This window comes from Bufo bufo, chromosome 1 (genome assembly GCF_905171765.1).
Source record: "Bufo bufo chromosome 1, aBufBuf1.1, whole genome shotgun sequence".
NCBI lineage: Eukaryota > Metazoa > Chordata > Amphibia > Anura > Bufonidae > Bufo > Bufo bufo.
In genome coordinates, this window is record NC_053389.1 from 588,912,326 (window position 1) to 588,937,055 (window position 24,730).

At 44.2% G+C, this 24,730-nt stretch overlaps 1 protein-coding gene across 1 annotated transcript in view; it reads left to right on the forward strand.

Annotated features, from left to right (window-relative positions):
- EXOC4 (exocyst complex component 4) overlaps nucleotides 1–24,730 on the forward strand; it is a 533,336-nt gene that overhangs the window by 71,292 nt on the left and 437,314 nt on the right. The window contains exons 5-7 of the mRNA XM_040413403.1: nucleotides 8,300–8,406; nucleotides 10,042–10,285; nucleotides 21,210–21,384. Coding sequence (XP_040269337.1) covers nucleotides 8,300–8,406; nucleotides 10,042–10,285; nucleotides 21,210–21,384 — 526 coding nt within the window. The remainder of the gene's footprint in view (nucleotides 1–8,299; nucleotides 8,407–10,041; nucleotides 10,286–21,209; nucleotides 21,385–24,730) is intronic.

The following is a 24,730-nucleotide window of genomic DNA, read 5'->3' on the forward strand; positions in this document are numbered from 1 at the left end:
TCCCTTTGCCGAATGCTGACAATTCTGCTGTCACTACCCAAGAAAGTGAGCATGCAGCGGACCATTTGCGCAAGTGGCTCGGAGGGACTCCCTGCCTCCATCTCCACTGCATACTGCCACGGTGTGCCTGGGTCATCTGCCTCGTCTTCCTCATCTCCCTCTTGCTCCTTCGGCTGCTCCTACTCCTCCACTCCTGTCACCTGTGTAGAAAAGCCACCCATTTCGCTACAGATAGCTTGTTCTCCAATGTCCTCCTCCTCCTCCAGTTCTGCCCCCACAGGGCTCATGTGGCCGTGAGATGTAGGCGCCACGTCTCCAGTCCCCTGACCAGCCAGATTTACTAGCATCTGTTTCAGGATATAAGGCAGTGGAATGACGTTGTTCATCTGGTAGTCCGGGCGACTGACACATAACGTGCCATCCTCAAGGGGCTTGAGCAAACGGCAGGTGCCACACATGAGCTGCCACTGGCTGACATCGAAGTTACATAGGGGAGTACTCCTGTCCGATTGAATCATCAAGAAATCATTTATGGCCTTTCTCTGTTCGCATAGTCGGTCAAACATATGGAGGGTGGAATTCTAGCGGGTGGAAACATCGCATATCAGCCTATGTTGGGGGATGCCGTTCTGATGCTGCAGCTCAAAGAGGGTGTGTTTGGTGGTGTACGAGTGGCTGAAGTGCATGCAAAGTTTCCTGGCCATTTTTAGAATGTCTTGCAGATGGGTGGGAAGACTTCAGGAACTGCTAGACAACCAGATTGAACACATGCGCCATGCAGGGCTCATGGCTCGGCCCTCCTTGAAGCAGTGCCGCTGTTCTTCCCAATGTCGCAGAGAAAGCCAGGATTCGATTTCTTGATGGACACAGAGCAGTTCCTCCCCTGTGTGACTCCGTTTGCCCAGGCAAACGAGGTGCAGAACAGAGTGACACTGTCGTGTCCTGCACATGTGGTATGCTGGAGGAGCATTGTGAATTGTCACTGCAGTGCAGGCTGAGGACACGGTGGTGGACATTGTCGCAGGACCAAAGGCGTGAGAACGTGGATGCGGAAGAGCGTCATCTGTCCAAGTTCCTGGTGTGGCTGGGCAGGAACAACATTCACCCAGTGGGCCGCGAAGGACATGTATTGTCCCTGACCTTATTTGCACTTTGGCAGACACCGACAGGCTCAAGAACTAGCCTACCTTCTGTTCTATATATTTGTGCATGGCTGGTACTGCCTTTTTGGCAAAGAAATGATGGCTTGGGACTCTGCACCTCGGCTCAGCACAAGCCATCATTTCTCTGAAAGATGTAGAGTCCACCATTTGGAAAGGGAGGGACTTCAGTACCAGCAACTTGGCCAGGAGCACGTTCAGCTTCTGCGCCATAGTTTTACCACACGCGTATTGCTGTCTCTTGGCAATCGCTTCGGTGATCGACTGCTGACGAAATTAGTGACTAGGAGTAGGAGGACGAGGAGCAGGGGCATCAGGACTGGTAGATGATGGAAAGGACAGACAGCTCCCTTCAGCTGAGGTGGTGGAGCCTTGACTGCCTGAAATCGGGTGCGTACCACTGGGTGAAGCAGCGGTTGCTGCGGCAGGCTGGACCACCACATCGGAACCACTGTTCTCCCAGGCCACTTTATGGTGACGCTGCATATGTTGATGCAGTCTTGCCAACATTGGCACCCTTGCCACGCTTCACCTTATGCCCACAGATTTGGCAGATAGCCATGTTTACTTCCGGCAGCTTAACAAAAAACTGCCACACCACTGAGTAGGTGATTTTTACCCCCAACACTCCGCACTGACTGACTACTACGGCCGCTTTCTCCGTGAACCCCTTTACCACTACTTTCTGGACAAGTAGGCACCTGCGAAGTGGTGGTCTACTCCAGGCATGTTTGGCTCCCGACCTCCCACTGCTGACTCCCGGCCGCGCTACCGACTTGATGGCTCCGCCGCTGCCTCACTGGCAAGCTGCCACCCTCTTCTCTCTCTATGATGATGAAGCCCCTTCCCAATTGCGATCGGCTACATCATCATCGAGTACTGTCTGCACGTCACTGATGTCCTCCTCAACGGTCTCTGAGCCAGGGGCCTGACCGCTCGCAACACCAGCTCCCATGCCACTCTCCTCATCACTACTTTCCAGCCTACCGGAGGAAGCGGCGGATGTCTCCTCCAGATCTTGGCTGGGCAGTAGCTGCTGACTGGCTGGTTATCTCTGTATAGTGGATCTGAGCCCACAGCATATAATAGTTCTCTGGCTGAGGGAACAGAAAAGGACAGAGGCAGGTTGAGAACAGGTAAGGGCACAGGGCATGCTCCCGGGCCATGCCAACTAAAGGTTGTGTCTGACGAACCCACGACTCTTGGCTGGGGGTGTCTGATGTCACTTGGGATGAAGTAAATGACCGAGACAACCATTCAAGCACCGCTGGGTTGCTGGTCAAGACATGACTGCTAGATGACACCGGGAGCTCAGGCCTCTGGAAGTGACCCCTGCTGCCACGCCTCCTTACTCTGCTACAACCTGTGCCAGAAACATTTAGGACTCTGCCCCTCCCCTTGTGCAGGGCCTGTCACTTCTCTGTCTGACATACTGTTAGATCAAATAAAAAAATAAAAAGGAAATTAATACACTCCAAAAAAGGCTGTAGTTTTGTCACTTCACCGCACAACGGCTAACAATCCTCCCCCCCCCCCACTAATACACCACAAAAAAGGCTTTAAAACGTATAACTGCACTGCTGAACGGCAAATAAGACTTTTTTTCCCCACTAATACACCCCAAGAAAGGCTTTAGAACATATAACTGCACTGCTGAATGGCTAATTAGACTTTTTTCCCCCCCACACATACACCCCAAAAAAGGCTGTAATTTTGTCACTTCAACGCTGAACGGTAAGTAAGCCCTTTTTTTCCCCCACGAATACACCCCCAAAAAAGGCTTTAGAACATAAAACTGCATCGCTGAACCACTATTAAGCCCTTTTTTTCCCCCACAAATACACCCCAAAAAAAGATTTAGAACATATAACTGCACCGCTGAACGGATAATAAGACTTTTTTTTTCCATTAATACACCCCAGAAAAGGCTGTATTTTGTCACTTCACCGCACAATGGCAAATAAGCCTTTTTTTCATTAATACATCGCAAAAAAGGCTTTAGAACATACAACTGCACCGCTGTACAGCAAATAAGTCCTTCCCCCCCCCACTAATACACCCCCAAAAATGCTTCAGAACATATAACTGCACCGCTGAACGGCAATTAATACTTTTTTTTCCCACTAATACACCCTAAAAAAGGCTGTAAATTTTTCACTTTACCGCACAACAGCAAATAAGCCCTTTATTCCCCACTAATACACCACAAAAAAGGCTTTAAAACCTATAACTGAACAGCTAATAAGCCCTTTTTTTCCCACTAATACACCCCAAAAAATATTTCCTAGTAATACACCCTGTTAATGGCTGTATCACACAGCACTTGCACCCTAATAACAAGCAAGGTTTGCTGGAATTACAGGGGTATCATCTATTGCTAACCTGAAAGCAGCAGTATAATGGCAATTTGGGTCCCCAGTCAATGCAGCAAGGTGTAATAGGATTACTCCTATTACCCAGGCTGTACACTCCTGTATTGGACCCGGTTCTCATTTTATAGTGTGGAATAATTCCTCCCTATCCTTTCCCTACACTTCTAATGATCTTTTCCTGAACTTCTAATAGAAGTTTTCAAGTCTTTTTTTTACCATTGTCCCTAGTGCCTGCTAGTCTCTCCCTGCACTAAGTACACTGGAAAGTGGCAGAATCCAAGATGGCTGAGGCAATTTATAGGGCTGTTACATCACACGGGCTGGCTGGCTGCTGATTGGCTGCATGCATGGCATTGTGGGTGATCCCTCGTTCCCAGAGTTCTTTGCTCCATGTCCTAACACGTGCAGCCACCATTTTAGAAAAAATGCGATTCGTTACCACGAAGCGCGAGGAAATTCGGATTCGGTGCGAATCTAATTTTTCCTGAAATTTGGATCGAATTCCACTTCGTCAACTTCGATTTGCTCATCTCTACTCATAGCAACTGATCAGATTCCACCTGTCATTTTTCACAGCTCCTTTCGAAAATGAAGGGTGGAATCTGATTGGCTGCTATGGGCAACTAAGCCAGTTCTACTTTACACCAGTTTGATAAATCTCCAGTGACACATTCCGCAAAATAGTACCACTGAAAACGTCAATTTATTTAGAAAAAAAAATCAAGACCTTACACAGCTCCGTTTACAGAAAAAAAGTATCTCAGAATAAGGTGACACAAAAAGACTTTTTGTAAAAATCATGAATATTTTTTTAGTTTTTGCAAACGTATATTTTTGGTATGACATATAATTTGGTATCACTGTAAACATAATAACCCACAGAATAAACTTCACGTCATTAATGCTGCATGGTGTATGCTGTGTAAAGGAAACCCAAAAAATAACAAAATTGTGGAATTTTATATCCGATCGGTTGCCAAATAAATTCATTATAAGTACCCAAAGTAGTCTGCTTCCTTTAAAAGTTTGAAATACTTGGAGGTGTTTCCACCTTGGTTATGGTTTTAGCATACGTTTTACTTTGAATCTAGCCCATCGTTAAGAAATAAATGCGCAGAATTTGAGTAGTATTGTTTGAAGGGAGCATGGTTCCATTATGACATTTTTGCGGCTTTTAATTTGAGGGCATTACCCTCTGGAGCTGTATTATCATATAAGGTCACTAGTCAGCACATACTGAAGCTGTAGAATCTCCTTCATTTTCCAAAGGAAATCAGTCAGCCAGGAAGTGCAGAGAATGCTGATCTAGCCGTTTCCTCAGCGTTGGCTGAACTGCAAATCTAATAGATGTTGGAGGACGTGTACTGCCTGCAGAAGACGAATCACAAATGGCTGCTTCGATTTGCAGATGGTTTGATACTGTGTGCTCATCCATATGTGTTAAGAAGATATAACAATAATATATAAAATAAAAAAATAAATATATATATTCACACAGAATAGCATTAATCCTTTTAACAGTGGATTTTTACCCATAGAAACCACTAACGAGATAAATGAGCAGCTGATATGAGGGAGCTTAGTTTTACGGATGTTAAATATCTTAATATTGTATGGAAAGTTGCTATTAAGGCCTCTTTCACACTACCGTATGTCTATTTCAGTGTTTTGCCGTCCGTTTTTCACAGATCCGTTGTTCTTTTTTTTTGTTTGCATTGTGTTTCCGTTTCCGTTCCGTTCCGTTTTTCCATATGGCATATACAGTAATTACATAGAAAAAATTGGGCTGAGCATAACATTTTCAATAGATGGTTCCGCAAAAACGGAACGGATACAGAAGACATACGGATGCATTTCCGTATGTGTTCATTTTTTTTTGCGGACCCATTGACTTGAATGGAGACACGGAACGTGATTTGCAGGCAATAATAGGACATGTTCTATCTTTCAACGGAACGGAAATACGGAAACGGAATACATACGGAGTACATTCCGATTTTTTTTTTTGCGGAACCATTGAAATGAATGGTTCCGTATACGGACCATATAATGAATGCAAAAAACTGCCCCTCAAAGCAAAACCAAAAAAAAAAAAAACGGTAGTGTGAAAGAGGCCTAACGGGGTTTTCTGAGATTTTTATACTTATCCTCACGATAGGTCATCAGCATCTGATCAGTGGGGGTCCTACACCCAGAATCGCAGCCGGTCAGCTGTTTGAGAAGGCAGCACTTGCAGTAGTGCCACGGCCTTCTCCCAGCTTTTCCTAGGCCGAGTCACGACACGTTCATGTGTTAAGTGGTCTAGGAGCAGCTCAGCCCCATTGAAGTGAATGAGGCTGAGCGCGATACCAAGCACAGCCACTATACAATGTGCTTTATAAGCTGCAATAAGGCAGCGGTGCTCACAGGAGTGCCTCTGCCTTCTCAAACAGCTGATTGGCGGGGTGCAAGGTGTCGGACCCCCTCTGATCAGATACTGATGACCTATCCAGAGGATCCTGGAAAACCCTTTTAAATATAAATTTGATGTATGCAACAGTAATGCCCCTAGTACATAATTAAAATGTATCTGTAGGCTCCCAGTCACCCATTGGAGGCCATCTGTCCTTTTTGCTCCTGTTGGGTCCGGTGGGAGAGTATTGACTGGACAACCGTTATAAATGTGAGCCAAAAGGTGGCCATACACATTAGACAGAAGTTGGTTGATGATTAAACAGCAGTTGATCGATCATCTGTTTAATGACCATTTTCCAGACACAGCCATACAGATCTTAGTTCATGTTGTTCAAACTGGCCGCATATGTTCCCTCAAAGCGGGGTGTTGGACGAAAGCTCTTTCTGGGAACATTCTTTCCGGCTGGGTTCACAAGTGAAACATCCGCTGTGGATTTTGCTGCATTTCGGCAGCAAAACCCGCAACAAAACCGCATGTATTACATGCGTTTTTTTGCTGCTGAAAATCCAGCGGATTTCACCCTCTCCATTGCAAAAGGTGAAATCTGTATGCTGCGAATTTCAGATCTGCAACGCCGCACCTTATCTGCTGCGTTTTTCTAAGCGACGTGCGGATGAAAATTCAGAAATTCTCACCCACTTTGCTGCTTGAAAATCCGCATCTGCATATCTGCAGCTATTGAGTCACATGTGACCCCGGCCTGAAAGAATGATTATTTTGTCCACGAGCGATCTTTATGTGAACAGAATTTCTTTCTTCCCACTATCAGATGAAAGTTTCACACACGACTGACTTCTTTTAACTACTTTCACACTGGCGTTTTGGCTTTCCGTTTGTGAGATCCGTTCAGGGCTCTCACAAGCGGTCCAAAACGGATCAGTTTTGCCCTAATGCATTCTGAATGGAAAAGGATCCGCTCAGAATGCATCAGTTTGCCTCCGTTCCGTCTCCATTCCGCTTTGGAGGCTTGCAGCGTTTTGGTGTCCGTCTGATGAAACTGAGCCAAACGGATCAGTCCTGGCACACAATGTAAGTCCATGGGGACGGATCCGTTTTCTATGACACAATCTGGCACAATAGAAAACGGTCCGTCCTCCATTGACTTACAATGGTGTTCAAGACGGATCCGTCTTGGCTATGTTACAGATAATACAAACGGATCCGTTCTGAACAGATGCATGCGGTTGTATTATCTGAACGCATCCATCTGTGCAGAATGCAGATCTATGACGGATCCGCACCAAACGCGAGTGTGAAAGTAGCCTAAAACAAGTCTGGTCTGTCATTACTTGGCTTAAACTTTCAATTGTTGTTAAATTTCTCCCGACGAACAATCATTTTGGTTGAAATCGTCCATTTTTATCAACTTTAGGCTAAAGTCTATTCGCCAAGTACATACAATTTGTAAGGCCTCATTCACATCGCACTTTATTGTTCATATTTACTGTGTGCACAAGGAAAGCTCCCGATGTACACGCTAAATGGTATTCGTAGGGGGCCATTTATCAGCAGATAAGGTGTGTCCTTTCGGCCTGTACTATTCCATCAAGCAGAGTCGTATCTGGGTGGAAGGGCCGGTGAACTCCATTCTAAAGATCAAACCCGCATCTAGCTGACATTTATGGCAGATCCAGTGGATACATTTGTGAGATGGAAATAAACCTTTAAACTATTGGCCCAATATATTTTTTGTGCAAATTGGCACAGATGTCCACTGGGCATATTCTTTCTGGACACAGCGTTTCCTCATCGATATTAGCTGATCTCCATTCGAGAAGTGGGACCTGTGGTACTTTATCCCTAATTACAGTAAAACAAATGGCTTAATGTTGTTTTGTCATTAAAGAAGATCTTTCGCCTCTCCAGACATGTCAGTTTTAGTAACACCCTTGAATTCCCCTTTTAATAACAATTCTGGATCATCTATTCTTATGTCTCTATGTGATACCATTCCTGTATTAATATTTCTTCTATTTAGCAGTCTGTATTGATGGTCCTGCTGGGTGTTACCAGTAGGGATGATCTGTCACTGGCAGCACTCATTGGATAATGTCAGACTGGGCAGGCTCGTACCCCCAACTGTTAACACCCAGATGGGTCTTTATTGCAAACTGCTATCAATTCATTTATAAATTCTAGAAGGAATAATAATGGAATGGTACAAGATAAGAATTGATGCTCCAGAATTGGTATGACATGACGAATGCAAGCAGTTGCCAGTAGAGGTGACAGGTCCTCTTTAAAGATGGGGTGGGGATTATTTGAGCATGATTTGTTTTTCAGTGATTACATTTTGTTTTCTTATGATGCAGCTCACTTGCTAAAGATTCTCCATTGCCTCTTCTTGATGTGACAAATCTGTCTACTCCACGCAAGTTCCTAGATAATTCTCAGTTTGGTACTCCCGGCTGTTCCACTGGTATGTATGCTCTCATTTTCTTATGTTGCATCATCTGAAACATTAAAGGGGAACTCCCGTGAATCCAGGTTTTCATGGAATTTACTTATTTGGGAGTCTTTCAGATTGATTTCGCCCGGGACTTCGCGTCTATCTGCAGTACGCAGCCCTGCAGGGTGAGCGAATGTGAGGTCACAGGGGTAGTTAACAAACCGAGGATTGTTCTTGGTACTCACAGTTTTTATATACCCTGGGCAGGCGTACAGCAGTGATGGAGAGGCTGGCACATGGATCCTCTGGGGCACTCTCTGTGTATAGGGACCAGGCCAGGTGGTAGGTGAGGTGCCCTGGGTGTTGCAGGTTTAATGTGCCGGTGGCAAGATCCCTTTAAGTTTGTGATGCCAGTGCCCGTAATGGTGGCACACCGATTTCTTGTAGTAATAATTGAGGAACACACGTTGCAGTGAACCAAAACTTACTTTTACTGAACAGTTCAACTATTTACAGTCTTTAGTCAGTTCCACGTGTAAAAGGCTGTGACAGGCAGGCTTTATATTACACGGCAGGCAATGTTCTTGCAAGATACTCAGAGGGTTAAACACTTGCAGATCAGGCTGTACTTTCCTCAGATCCTGTCTGGCTTTCTCCAAGGCCCGTATGCCCTATTGCTGGCTTTATCCTTGGGTAGGGAAAACTTCTTCTGGTATATGTCTCCTTGCTGTAAATATATCATTCTGCCCTTCAGCTCTCTCTGTTTGGCTGGAATCAACTTGGCGCTGCACTGTACTTTTATAGGAACTTATTTTCTCAGGAGGCAGACTCTTCTCCTGAAGGCAAGCTAGAAGCCTGGGCTATCTAGCTGCATGTCAGAAGCTGCTCCTCAGCTACTCTCTAGAAGCCAATTGTGCACTTTAGCCAAACACTTCACACCCTCCCTGAACAGGACCTGACTATATATACTAGGGGGTTCCCTAGCTCCCTCTACTGCCTAGGAGGAGGAACTACACCCCTAACAGGCCTGGTATACAGGAAATAACATAAATAACATGACAATATACATTACAATGCAATATAAAATACAATGACCATGTTCCACAGGAGGTGGAGAACAACTTGACCCTTGAGTAGTGCCCACATTTACAAAGTGGGACACTACATATCTGATTAGTTCTCCTTAGCTCAGGGATGGCCAATCTGAGGCTCTCCAGCTGTTGAAAAACTACAACTCCCAGCATGCCCACTTTCTACAGCTATCAGCCTACAGCCGGGCATGGTGGGAGTTGTAGTTTTACAACAGCTGGAGAGCCTCACGTTGGCCATCCCTGCCTTAGCTGAACACAGACTGTATACCTACCTACGACAACAATTGCCAGCACAGCCTTTCGAATTTTTACAACTTTGGTTGTACATGTAACGTATTTTACAATGAAGCATAAAAGGCTGTCTGTTCTCCGCAATGTAAGGGGTCTAACGCCCAGGTCCTTTTTTTTTTTTAGAGGGGTTGTAGGTGACCAGCATATACTGGTACTTCAGTGCCCTGCTATTGACTCTCTCCTGTGCACAATTTGGCAGTGTCTGTACCCTTGAATGCGTCATGTTATTTTCTCTCTGTGCCGTTTTGTTTCTTTGTGCTTACTTTGATGGTTATATTTACAGTAAAGGACCTAAACCTTCAAGACATCAAAGACGATCCCGATTCTGACCCTGAGGAGAACAGCACAGTGTTTATGGGAGTTCTCATTAAAGGTCTGGCAAAGCTGAAAAAGATCCCCGAGACGGTGAAAGCCATAAAGGAGCGCCTAGAACAAGAGCTAAAACAAATTGTAAAGCGCTCTACCACTCAGGTGGCAGACAACGGCTATCAGCGAGGAGAAGCTGTGACCCAGGAAAATCAACCACAGTAAGATATTTATTGCATGTGAACAATCATTTGTAATTTGCACTGCATTGATGTGCTAAAAATACGGATTGCCTAAATTTTTGAAGAGTTTCTGTACAGCAGGAGCTGATGAAACACATCACCAGAGAGGCTTGGGCCTGCCCTTGTTGCACTTAACTGCTCATTTGCATTTGGATTCACTAAGTGGAAAGTTTGAATTACATTCAGCAGAAATAGTCCTACAAGGCACTGTGCCGGTGTTAATAGTGGATTTTCTGGTAACCGATTCTCTTTAATGAGTTTAGAAGTTTTGTCTTAGACCTTGTTTTATTGTTAATTGAAACCCATAAAGAATCTTATTTAAAGACTATGGTGGTCATTTATTATTAGATATACGCCAATTATTTGGCGTATATCTGTCGCAGATTCGGCTGCAAAGGGGATTTGCGGACAAATCTTGGGACTTTTCCCTGCTCGTGCCAGGTCTAAAAAAAAAAATAAAAAAAAAAGGGTCGTGACATGGGAAGGGGCGTGGGTCTGCCGGACCATTTTATTTATCATTTTCCACGCCTGTTTTAGGTATAGAAAATGATCTAAATCTACTCCAGCAAGGGAGCTACCGTAGATTTAGGTCGGCGGTGGATGCGCCTAAGTTATGTCGAGGCCAGCACCTCTACATAGCTTAGGCGCATGATGCTCCAAGCAAGGGGTATTAAGACGCCAGTGTTAATAAATGACCCCATATGTCCACCTTTGAATTTTTGTTGTCTCAAATCTAAAGTGAAAAACAACGCAAATTTGCAAAATGGCTTCATTACAAAAAAAAAACGTATTTCTACGGCTCCTATGCAGACTGGCCTTTTCCATGGTAATAGACCGTAAACAGATTCCGTGTAGTGTAATCCTGCAGTCTCATAATTTATTCCATTTACCCGCTACTTTGTTCTAATCTGCATTTGGTAAGTTAAGGTGGGTTTAGATGGGCCGATGGCTGCTCGCTCAGTGAAGGAGACCGCACATTTACATGCTGGGATCTCCTTCACAGTATGAGGATGAGGGATTGCTATAGTAATCCCTCGTCCCCACACAGCATCATTGTTTCTAGGCAGCAGATTCCTGTTTAGACAGCACAATCGCACAATCTGCTGTCCAGAAATAATGATTGGTGGTGCCTATATGAACGACAGGATCACCCGATGATCACCCCATCTTTCCTCCCCATACTGGAAGAGATTGCTGCTTTTTCCTCCACTGATGACGAGGCAGTTATCGGGAAGGAATGGTGCCTTCCCAATAATTGCCTGCTAGATTGCGCAGTGTAAATGCAGCATTAGTCTGCATAGGAGCTGTAGAGAAAAAAAAAAGGAAATCTTTAACACCTATGGCAAAGTTGCTTTTATTTTTTTTTAAAGAATAAAAAATTGTTTGTAAGGCTGCTTTCACACTAGAGTTTTTACTGGATCCGGCAGGGTTCAGCAAAACGCTTCCGTTACTGATAATACAACCGTCTGCATTCGTTATGAACGGATCTGGTTGTATTATCTGTAACATTGCCAAGACGGATCCGTCATGAACTCTATTGAAAGCCAATGGAGGACGGATCCGTTTTCTATTGTGGCAGAGAAAATGAATCCGTCCCCATTGTCTTGCTCCACATCCCAGGACGGAAAGCAAAGTACAACATGTTGTGGTTTGCTCTCCGGTATGAGAACGCAACTAAACGGAACAGAATGCATTTCGCGTTCAGTTCAGTTTTGTCCCCATTAACAATAAATGGGGACAAAACTGAAGCGCTTTTTTCTAGTATTGAGCCCATATGACTGATATCAATACCGGAAAACTAAAACGCTAGTGTGAAAGTAGCCTTAGGTGGGCATAGGCATTATAATTAATGCTTCATTTAGACTGGCCAATTGTCGGGCAGATTATCAGAAAAGTCTGAACAGTGATCTGCCCAGAAACAATGAATAGCATTAGCCACCACTCATCCTTAGGTGTCTTGCACGCGAACATTGTGCATCCGTTCCGTGCATTAGGGACTGCAATTTGTGGTCCCCAATGCACAGGCAACGTCTGTGCGGTGGCCGAGACAGATCGAGACCCATTCAACTTGAATGGGTCCGTGATCCGTCCACACCACAAAAAAATGGAACAAGTTCTATTTTTTTGCGGTGTGGAGGCACGGACAGAAACACCCACAGAAGCACTGCGTTCCGATCCATGCTTCCGTTCCGCCTTTCTGTGATTGCTGACCTATTCAAGTGAATGGGAGCGCATCCGTGATGCGGAGTGCACACGGGCTGGTGCCCTTGTGTTGCGAACCCGCAATATGTGGGCCGCACAACGTTCGAGTGCAAGAGGCCTTATACAGCAGAGTTGATTGCTACATGTAAATGCAGCTCTACACCTCTACTGATGAGCAGGCAATTGTCGGGAAGGAATCAATAATTGTCCGTTCATCAATGCAGCAGTGTAAATTGTAATCTAGGTAGCCTATACCGCAAACTGATGCATGTGAATATGTGTCAGTAATGTAATGACAGATCATGCTGTATTGAGGGATTGTTCTGCCAGTGTTACTCGTAATGTGAAGAGAAAATGAAATAAAAGTAACCCATGTTTAGGTTTATTAATCTAAAACTAAGGTAAGTTGCACACTAGTGCTAAACTGTTTTGGCAGGCCAGTAGATAATAGCGCCGAAAGGTGGTATACGGCTATGCTGGATATGATGAACTCCGGCAGGCTGTTCCTCTACCAGAACAGTTTAGCTCTAGTATGAAACTATCCTTAACTGTTAAATTTAGTTGCACCAAAAAGAAGAAAAAAGAATGCCTTTACATTGTGACGGATTGTGTCTTTTCTTCCAGACACTCAGAAGTCACAAATGACCCATCTGTACCACATTTACAGTAGTTGTATAGAGTTTTGGGGGAAGAAGATGTTATTCTTTTGGTGATTAGGTTGAAGAGTACCAGTCACTTCCAATAAGGTCATTCATTTCAGCAAGCCAAAACAAGAAGAGGGGCCTAAAGGCATCTGTCATTTACAGACTTGTCGATTCAGTTTTGGTGCCTATCCTTAAGTCACAATGCCACTGCATCTGTCTGTTTTTCACCAGTCACTTCCTTGTTTTCCTAGTCGTATGATTCTTATTCCTATTGACGGTTTTGCATTGCTGCAAATCTTAGTGGTACATTTGAGGACATTTTTGCTTAGAGTTGACCTCAATGCACAAAGGGGGTCATTTATCATTTGAGGTTGTTTTTGTGTCAGTTTTAGGTCTGTCTTTGCTTTGTGTGCCGGCACAAAGTTTATGAACTGGTGCACCCTAATAATATATCTGGTGTGAGTGTAACATGGTTTACACCTTAGGTGTAAAAGTAGACCAGGGGGTTACCTGGTGCAAAAGTCCCACATAGTAACCGAGCCATGAAGGTACTTTCACACTAGCGTTGGAATAGTAATGGAACTGCCTGCCGGATCCAGTAAACCGTATGTAAACGGATACCGGTGAAATATCTGATCTGTATTATCCGTAATAACGGATACAGTATTTAAATCAAAAGTGAAGATAGCTCCTTTATGTCCCAGCGCATGCTCAGACCTGAAAACCGGATCCGGCATTAATACATCTCTATGTAAATTAATACGGTAGTGTTCAGGGATTTTGTCCGAAAAAAAAACCTCAGTGAGCTGCGGTATTTTGTCCGGGCAAATACAGTAGAAGGGACGGAACGGAAGACTCCCTGATGCACACTGAACAGATTGCTTTCCATTCAGGACGCATTAGGACAAAACTGATGCGTTTTTTTTCTGGTATTGAGAGCCCTGAACAGATTTCAATACCGGAAAAGAATAATCCAGGTCTAATCTCACTTTTAGCTCTTAGGGCTCTTTCACACTTGCGTTATTGTCTTCCGGCATAGAGTTCCGTCGTCGGGGCTCTATGCCGGAAGAATCCTGATCAGGATTCTCCTAATGCATTCTGAATGGAGAGAAATCCGTTCAGGATGCATCAGGATGTCTTCAGTTCCGGAACGGAACGTTTGTTGGCCGGAGAAAATACCGCAGCATGCTGCGCTTTTTGCTCCGGCCAAAAATCCGGAACACTTGCCGCAAGGCCGGATCCGGAATTAATACCCATTGGAAGGCATTGATCCGGATCCGGCCTTAAGCTAAACGTCGTTTCGGAGCATTGCCGGACCCGACGTTTAGCTTTTTCAGAGTGGTTACCATGGCTGCCGGGACGCTAAAGTCCTGACAGCCATGGTAAAGTGTAGCTGGGAGCGGGGGAGCAGTATACTTACCGTCCGTGCGGCTCCCGGGGAGCTCCAGAGTGACGTCAGGGCGCCCCAAGCGCACGGATCACGTCATCCATGCGCATGGGGCGCTCTGACGTCATTCTGGAGCTCCCCGGGAGCCGCACGGACTGTAAGTATACCGCTCCCCTGCTCCCCGCTCCTACTATGGCAACCAGGACTTTAATAGCGTCCTGGGTGCCATAGTAACACTGAACGCATTTTGAAGACGGATCCGTCTTCAAATGCTTTCAGTACACTTGCGTTTTTCCGGATCCGGCGGGCACCTCCGGCAACGGAAGTGCATGCCGGATCCCAACAACGCAAGTGTGAAAGAGGCCTTAAACATAGATCACTGTGAAAAGTGGTGAGCATCAAGAAATGTCACAAAAATGTTGCAGCTGCTATGAAAATGTTGCAGTTTCCATGACATGCGACTTTGTTACACCACAAAACTGTCATATCTGATTTCCTAAATAAAAAAATTTAAATTAAAATTCTAATTGAGGGTACTTTAAACACTTGCGTTGTGAGGATCCGGCAGGCAGTTCAGTATCGTTTGTAGACTGATCCGGATGCGGATCCGTCTGACAAATGCATTGAAATACCGGATCTGTCTCTCTGGTGTCATCCGGAAAAACGGATCCGGTATTTATTAATTTCACATTTTTAAAGGTCTGCGCATGCCGGAAGACCAGATCCATCAATGCGGCAATTTTAATGCTTGATCTGTCACTAATACATTTGGGAATTAATGCCGGATCCGGCATTCTGGCAAGTGTTCCGGAATTTTGGACGGAGAAAATACCGCAGCATGCTTTTCTCCGACCAAATACAGTAAGAGGGACTGAACTGATGCATACTGAAAGGAATGCTCTCCATTCAGAATGCATTAGGATTAGAGCTCATGCACACGACCGTATGCCCTCCAAGACATACGGTCCTAGAGGCTCAATACCGGAAAAAAACTGATCAGTTTAAGGGCTCATGCACACGACCAAGACAAACAGTCCTTGAGCGGGACATATGTCCCGGAGTGGCATGCATGGGAGAGCACAGCATCATAGGTTATAAGATCATCTGAGTGCAGGGCAATAGTCCCGCGGGCGGCCCGATGCGCACAGTATCATAGTAACCTATGATGCTGTCCGCTCCCGTGCGCACCATGTATGCCACTCCGGGACATATGGCCCGCTCACGGACTGTTTGTCTTGGTCGTGTGCATGAGCCCTTAAACTGATCATTTTTTTTTCCGGTATTGAGCCCCTAGGACGGAACTCAATACCGGAAAAGAATAACGCTAGTGTGAAAGTACCCTTAGAGATCTATTGCTGTGAAAAAGTTTCTATTGCTAGTCACTTTGATGTAATATCACACAATTAATATTCTACATGTAAATATTACATTTCAGAGTCTGTTGTCTTGAATTGTGTCATTGATAGACATGCGTTACACATAAGCTTTACATACACAAAATATGATGGAATCCTCGAACACATAACAGATCAAATGTGCATATCTCAGAGGGAATCCTTTGTTATAATTTATAACGGCATATAATACATAGTAACATAGCTTATAATGCTGAAAAAAAGACATCTGTCCATCTAGATCGGCCTGTTATCCTGCAAGTTGATCCAGAGGAAGGCAAAAAAAATAAAAACTGTGAGGTAGAAACACATTTTCCTTCCTTTAGGGGAAAAAATTCCTTTCGGACTCCAACTCCCCGGATTAACAACCCACCTGTAGTAACTATAACATGTAATATTACACTCCAGAAATACACCCAGACCTCTCTTGAATTCCTTTATTGTACTCACCATCACCACCTCCTCAGGCAGAGAGTTCCATAGTCTCACTGCTCTTACCGTAAAGAATCCTCTTCTATGTTTGTGTACAAACCTTCTTTCCTCCAGACGCAGAGGATGTCCCCTTGTCACAGTCCTGGGGATAAATAGATGATGGGAGAGATCTCTGTGCTGACCCCCGATATATTTATACATAGTAATTAGATCTCCACTCAGTCGTCTTTTTTCTAAAGTGAATAACCCTAATTTTGATAATCTTTCAGGGTACTGTAGTGCTCCCATTCCATTTATTAGTTTAGTTGCCCTCCTATGTACCCTCTCCAGCTCGGCTATGTCTGCCTTGTTCACAGGAGCCCAGAACTGTACATAGTACTCCATGTGTGGTCTGACTAGTTATTTGTAAAGTGGCAGGCCTATGTTCTCATCCCGGGCATCTATGCCCCTTTTGATGCACCCCATTATCTTATTGGCCTTGGCAGCAGCTGCCTGACACTGGTTTCTACAGCTTAGTTTCACAAAAATTCCTAAGTCCTTTTCCATGTCAGTGTTACCCAGTGTTTTACAATTTAGTATGTACTGGTGACTTGCATTATTTCTTCCCATGTGCATAACCTTACATTTGTCAGTGTTAAACCTCACCTGCCACTTATCTGCCCAAGCCTCCAATCTAACCAGATCCCTCTGTAGTAGTATACTGCCCTCTTCAGTGTAAATTACTTTACACAGTTTAGTCTTAATCTGCAAAATTTATATTTTAGTGTGCAAGCCTTGTACAAGATCATTAATAAATATATTGAAGAGAATAGGATCCAAGACTGACTCCTGTGGTACCCCACTAGTGACAGTGACCCAATCTGAGTGTGTACCGTTAATAACCACCCTCTGTTTTATATCACTGAGCCAGTTACTTACCCACATACAGACATCATCTCCCATTCCAAGCATTCTCATTTTATATACTAACCTTTCATGCGGTACAAATGCTTTGGAGAAGTCAAGATACGACCTTCATTGATTCACTGCTGTCAAGTCTAGAACTTACCTCCTCATAGAAACTGATTAACTTAGTTTGACTTGACTGATGCCTCATGAAGCCCTGCTGATACTGTTTTATACGCTTATTTTCATTGAGGTACTCCAAGATAGCATCTCTTAGAAAAACTTCAAACAGTTTACCTGAACAGATGTTAAACTTACCGGCCTATAGTTTCCGGGCTCTGTTTTTGGACCATTTCTGAATATATTTACTACATTTGCTATGCGCCAATCCTGTGGAACACTCCCTGTCAGTATAGAGTCCTTAAATATCAGAAATAAGGGTCTGGCTGTGATATTACTTAATTCTCTTAGGATACGGGGGTGTATGCCATCTGGTCCTGGTGATTTGTCTATTTATTTTAATCTTTTTAAGACGCCGCTGTACTTCTTCCTGGGTCAGACAGGGCAATTTGGGAAATTTATTTTACATTTTGCATTTCATCTGACCGTTTATTTTCCTCAGTGAGTACAGTAGAGAAAGAAAAAAGTAATACCTTTGCTTTTTCCTCATCGCTATGGGGGGGGGGGGGTATTTCATGTTTTTCTTAAAGGGGTTACATAGTTAATATGGTTGAAAAAAGACATAAGTCCATCAAGTTCAAACAAGGGATAGGTGGGGATGCGAATCCCAATAGGAAGTGAGACTCAGATTTCTACACATTTTCATAAGCATTAATATTTACTTTTAAGAATTCATCTAAACCCTTTTTACAACTGTCCACTGTTCCTGCTGTGACCATGTCCTGAGGAAGTCTATTCCACAGCTTCACAGTTCTTACAGTAAAGAAGCTTTGACGCTTCCGGAGACTGAACTTTTTCCTCTCCAATCGGAGGCAGTGCCCCCTTGTCTTTTGAGCGCATTTTACATGAAACAGTTTTTCACTGTATTTTTGTATGGCCCATTTATATATTTGTACAGGTTAATCAGGTTACCCCTTAGACATCTCTTCTCAAGACTAAATAAATTCAATTATTTTAAGCTTTCTTCATAACTAAGACCCTCCATGGCCCTTATCATTTTAGTCGCTCTCCTCTGTACTTTTTCCAGCTGTAGTGTGTTCTTTCTATGGACTGGTGCCCAGAACTGAACTGCATATTACTGATGAGGCCACACCAGCACTTTGTAAAGTGGTAATATTACATCCCTGCCCCGGGAGTCCATCCCTCGTTTAATGCATGACAATATCCTGGTGGCCTTAGAAGCAGCTGATTGACATTATATGCTCTTATTTAATCTACCATCTACAAGGACACCCAAATCCTTCTCTATAAGTGACTCTCCCAGTGTTACATCACCTAGGACATATGAAGCACGGATATTATTACTGCCAAGATGCATAACTTTACATTAATCTGAATATCAGTGTCTCAGCAGCAAGTAATATCACGGAGTAGGTGCTCTTTCCCAGGGCAACACCCCGAGCCCGTAAATATAATGTTATAGAAATCAAATTTAGATGGTTGGAGGGCACTCAGATCTCTGGAGGTTGAGGAAGTATAATCCAATAATATTAAAAAGAAATTTATTCTAAAACCAAATACAAATATAAAATACAATTATGAAGAAATATAAAATTTCAAAGCAATACTGTAGAGAATTACAAATAACTGTGATTAATATGAATGTATCGAGTAGAAATATAAATAAAATGCTGTGGCTGTTATCACTTAGAGTGTACACTGCTGCTATCTCCGGTGAAGGTAGGTACATAAAGTCCTGTGTGTCTCATTAGTAACACAGAATAGATTTAAAGTCCTATAGCTATTTTTGATAAGGACCGGTGATTGTATTCCCAGTTGTGCAAGGGTTCATGCACTATTAAGTAGAAGTGTACGCTGTTCTTGACTCCGGTGCAACTGTACATCTAAAGAATCCTGTGTGTCTGATTGATGGCACAGTCAGTTAATGGCTGATAGCGTGTTGCCAAATACTGTGTTGTCAAATACTCTCCTTATTTAGTCGGAGTGCCGCACTGGCTACTTTACTCATCCACTGATGCTTGGATGCGTGTATCGCAGCAACCTCTGGGGGGATGCGTTCTATCCGGCTCGGATGGTTGCGCTTTGTCAGCGTACCTCGTGGCGTCCCACGTGGTGTGAGGAAAAGTCGGTTTCTCCTTGGATTTCTCCCCTTAATAGGTGGGGGTATTGGTGCAGGGATACTCGGCGTACCCGCTTTCAAATGCCAGAATTAGGTTATATTTCACTGTACAATGTGTCACTGGTATACTGTTTTCTCCTCTTTTCACCAAACGCGTTTCGGGACTTACTGTCCCTTCATCAGTGGTCAACAGTATACCATTTGTTCTCTCTTTTTATAGTAGAGGTTTAATTGCAAAAGGGGGTGTGACTCAGATGAGGCGTGACCAGGAGAAGGGAATTGGATGTTCCCAAATATTATTTCCACAGGTCTTAAAGTCGATGGGTATCCTCTCAATTGGATTTTTTCATTCTAAATACTTTCTCCTCCATATCCAAAAAGTTTATATAGTTTCACTAACTAAAGTGTAATCTGCATGTCTTCATACATCATGGAAAATATTAACAAACAGAACAGATCATGATAAAAATAAAAACACTATTGCATTATCAAAGCGTCTTTTTATATAAAAAATGCAAGAAAAAATATATGAAAAATTCTAAATAATAATGGCTGTAGGGGGAAGCGCAAGCTCTGGAAATAGGCATATAGAGGACGAAACTGGTGGCTGCAGTGCTGCTCTCATTTACTTCATTGGGAGCAGTATCCAGCTCCATCCACGACAGAATGGATAAAACTATTCAGTTCCAGCTCTTACTCCTCTCGATGGTGCTACTGCAGAACAGGTACTTGGCTGGGATGAAGAATGGTTGGACCTCTGCCAATCTGATATAGATAACGTATCCTAGGGATATGTTCTCAATTGTAAAACGTTACTGCATATGGACAATATGACCACAAATATGTGGATACCTTATTATCACACCCATACAAACTTGTTAGACATCTATTTCATACCATGATTGGTTATACAGTTAGGTCTGCTTGTGCTTCTGTTACAGTGTCCACTCTCCTGGGATGGGTTTCCACAAAATGTTGGAGCATATCTGTGGGCATTTGTGCCCATTTGCCCTAAAGAGTGTTTGAGGTCAAGCATTGATGTTGGATAAATAGTTGTGGCTCGCAATCAGTGTTCCAATGAATTGTAAAGGTGTCTGATGTGGTTGAGGGTTGAGACCAGAGCTATATGCAGGCCACTCGAGTTTCTCCACACCAAACTGGCCAAACCATGACTTTGTGGATCGGTTAGTAACGTAGTGAGGGACAAAAGTAATAATGACTCCTCTCTGTAACAGTCACTTAAATAGCGCCAATTGACCTAACACTAGATAATAATTAACACAATAATGTTTTGAGGGAAAGTGATGACAGATCCTCTAAAGCTGGCAATACACATGAGATTGTGGTTAGCCAAATGCTTATTCTCAGTTGGCTTGCAGCGTTATCTCCTGAAATCTGCACTATAAACCTGCACGCTCTGCTTAGCAGAATGTGCATGTTATGTCAATGTAGCGAGGGGAATAAGCCTCTGCCATATACCTTAGCGGCTTACCTCCCATTAGAGGAAAAAAAGCCTAGCTTGTTTACAGATAAAGATTGCCCATAAAATATCTACATATCCAAGAAGAGAAAGAAGAATGTTAATGTAGAATGTAAAGAGTATGCTACAGCTGAGCAACGCGTTTTAATAACTCTTTTCTATAGAGTTGGTTCATATAAAATGCTTACCATTAACATGTTTACTCTCTTTCTCCTTCAGGCTTCTTCTCGAGCTTCTGGAGCTTTTGTTTGATAAGTTTAACGCAGTGACCTCTGCTCATTCTGTAGTTCTGGGATATCTCCAGGAAACTGTGGCTTCTCCCACAAGTCAAGATGGGGACATTAAACTCTATGACATGGCTGAGGTTTGGGTGAAGATTCAAACAGTTATCCAGGTAATGTTCTATATTAGAGCTCTATAGGATTTCAATGTTAATATAGCTTTACAAGATTTTTACCAAATTTGCGGGACTGTTTTTTTGTCTATTCTGATCTTTATATAAAAAAAATAAAAACTTCAGGTTAACCATTGAATGAGCAGGATATTTCACTAACGACTTCAAATGACTCGTCTGTTAGAAGAGTTTCACTCCTAAGGCTGAATTAACACGTCCGTAGAACACTGTCCATGAGATACCGGACTGTCATCCTGCTTAGGCTGAATTCACACGTCCGTGGAACACTGTCCGTGAGATACCGGACTGTCATCCTGCTTAGGCTGAATTCACACGTCCGTGGAACACGGTCCGTGAGATACCGGACTGGCATCCTGCTTAGGCTGAATTCACACGTCCGTGGAACACGGTCCGTGAGATACCGGACTGGCATCCTGCTTAGGCTGAATTCACACGTCCGTGGAACACGGTCCGTGAGATACCGGACTGGCATCCTGCTTAGGCTGAATTCACACGTCCGTGGAACACGGTCCGTGAGATACCGGACTGGCATCCTGCTTAGGCTGAATTCACACGTCCGTAGAACACGGTCCGTGAGATACCGGACTGGCATCCTGCTTAGGCTGAATTCACACGTCCGTGGAACACGGTCCGTGAGATACCGGACTGGCATCCTGCTTAGGCTGAATTCACACGTCCGTGGAACACGGTCCGTGAGATACCGGACTGGCATCCTGCTTAGGCTGAATTCACACGTCCGTGGAACACGGTCCGTGAGATACCGGACTGGCATCCTGCTTAGGCTGAATTCACACGTCCGTAGAACACGGTCCGTGAGATACCGGACTGGCATCCTGCTTAGGCTGAATTCACACGTCCGTAGAACACGGCGTCATTGGTTGCTATGGCGCTGTGCGCTTCATGCCACTGCTGCTGTACAATAATGCACTCGTATAGATCATGCGAGTGTATTACTGTACTGCGGCGGCGGCACAAAGCGCACGGCGTCAAAGCAACCAATGACTCCATGCGCTCCTGCACTCACCTCACGGACAGTGTTCCACGGATGTGTGAATTCAGCCTAAGCAGGATTGATTTTCATGAGGAGTTCTCATGTAATTTTTTTATTTTTTATCTCTGTGTACTTGGACGGAAATCAGAAGAGGGAAACTGCAGGGATCTATGTCGAGAGTCCAATTCTTTGAAATCTCTTTATTAATGACATTGTGGATTGAAAGTGAAATGCCATTTTTACCTTCAACACTTAAAACTTTGTAGGATACTTGATGGGAATGTGTCATGAGAAAGTGACCCATTGTTTTTTTTATTTTAAACCTATTTAAAATAAATTTTGGTGATGTTTTTAATTTTCCATGTCAATATCTATTCTAAAAAAGCATACAATTTTGCAGTTTTTATCTGACCCCTAAACCTAATAATAGGCTCCACGTCTTGGTCTGTACAGAGCATGTTACTGCAGTTATTTGCTTATCATTACAGGCCGGATTAAAATGACAGATATCGCCCATAAATAGATAAGACCAAAACTAGGGTTGTCCCGATACCACTTTTTTAGGACCGAGTACAAGTACCGATACTTTTTTTCAAGTAGTCACCGATACCGAATACCGATACTTTTTTTAAATGTCATGTGACCGTTTTGGGGGATCTGTGGATGACGCACTGTCATGTGGGGGATCTGTGGATGGCACTGTTATGGGGGACCTGTGGATGGCACTGTTATGGGGGATCTGTGGATGGCACTGTTATGGGGGATCTGTGGATGGCACTGTTATGGGGGATCTGTGGATGGCACTGTTATGGGGGATCTGTGGATGGCGCTGTTATGGGGATCTGTGGATGGTGCTGTTATGGGGGATCTGTGGATGGCACTGTTATGGGGATCTGTGGATGGCACTGTTATGGGGGATCTGTGGATGGCACTGTTATGGGGGATCTGTGGATGGCACTGTTATGGGGATCTGTGGATGGTACTGCTATGGGGTGGGATATCTGTGGATGGCATTGTTATGGGGTGGGGGGATCTGAGGATGGCATTGTTATTTGGTGGGGGATCTGTGGATGGTGCTGTTATAGGGGATCTGTGGATGGAACTGTTATGGGGAGGATCTGTGGATGACACTGCTATATGTCATCCACAGATCCCCCTCATAACAGTGTCCCCCAATACACCGGGCCCCGCCGCTCACCGAAGTATTTATAAACGTGAATCCTTATCCTGTTATTAAGTTGAACTAACGCTGCCCTCTCCCATGTGCCCCTGTATCCCCACAGCACTTACTTAAGCTTCCATAGCAGGCAGAGCAGACGGCACCAGTAACGTCACTCACTGACGTTGCGCGTCTGCTCCGCCTGCTTCACTCATAAAGTGGGCGGAGCAGGCGCTCTACGTCAGTGAGTGACGTTACTGCTGCCGTCTGCTCTGCCTGCTATGGAAGCTTAAGTAAGTGCTGTGGGGATACAGGGGAACATGGGAGAGGGCAGCGTTAGTTCAACTTAATAACAGGATAAGGATTCACGTTTATAAATACTTTGGTGAGCGGCGGGGCCCGGTGTAAGAGTACAGTGACTGCACCGGGCCCCGCCCATAGTTACGCCCATAGTATTCTATTTATGTATCGGGGCGGGGTATCGGCGGCTGAGTACCGCCGAGAAAACTCGGAATCGGTCCCGATACCGATACTAGTATCGGTATCGGGACAACCCTAACCAAAACCATCATTCACAGTAGGTGATTGTTAGAGCTTCTGACCTCTGCACAGGTCACAGAACATGCCTGGACTCTCCCATAGAAATCAATGAGGTCTCTTCCTGTTTATTGTGTCTATGGCCTATGGTGACTGCTGTAAAGCATATCTCTAAGGGTCCATTCACACATCCGCAAGTGTTTTACGGTCCGCAAAACACAGACACTGGCCATGTGCGTTACGCATTTTTGGAACCGCACATGGCCGACACTATGATAGAAATGCCTATTCTTATCCACATGCTCTATCTTTTTTTGCGGGGCCGCGGAACAGAAATGCGGATGCGGATAGCACACATTGTGCTGTCTGCATCTTTTGCAGGCCCTTTGAAATGAATGGGTCCGCACCTGTTCCGTAAAATTGTGGAATTGGTGTGGACCCATTCATGCTGACGTGTGAATGGACCCTTAATGCTGATAGGAATAGGCTTAGGCAAGATGGCTGCCCCCATAATCATGTTCAGAAAATAGAATAAAAAATCGGCAATTACAAAATAAAAACACATAAAAGATACCTGTATGTGGTGCTATTTAGCTTTAACTGGAAAAAAAATTTGGCTACACATTTATCTTTTAAAG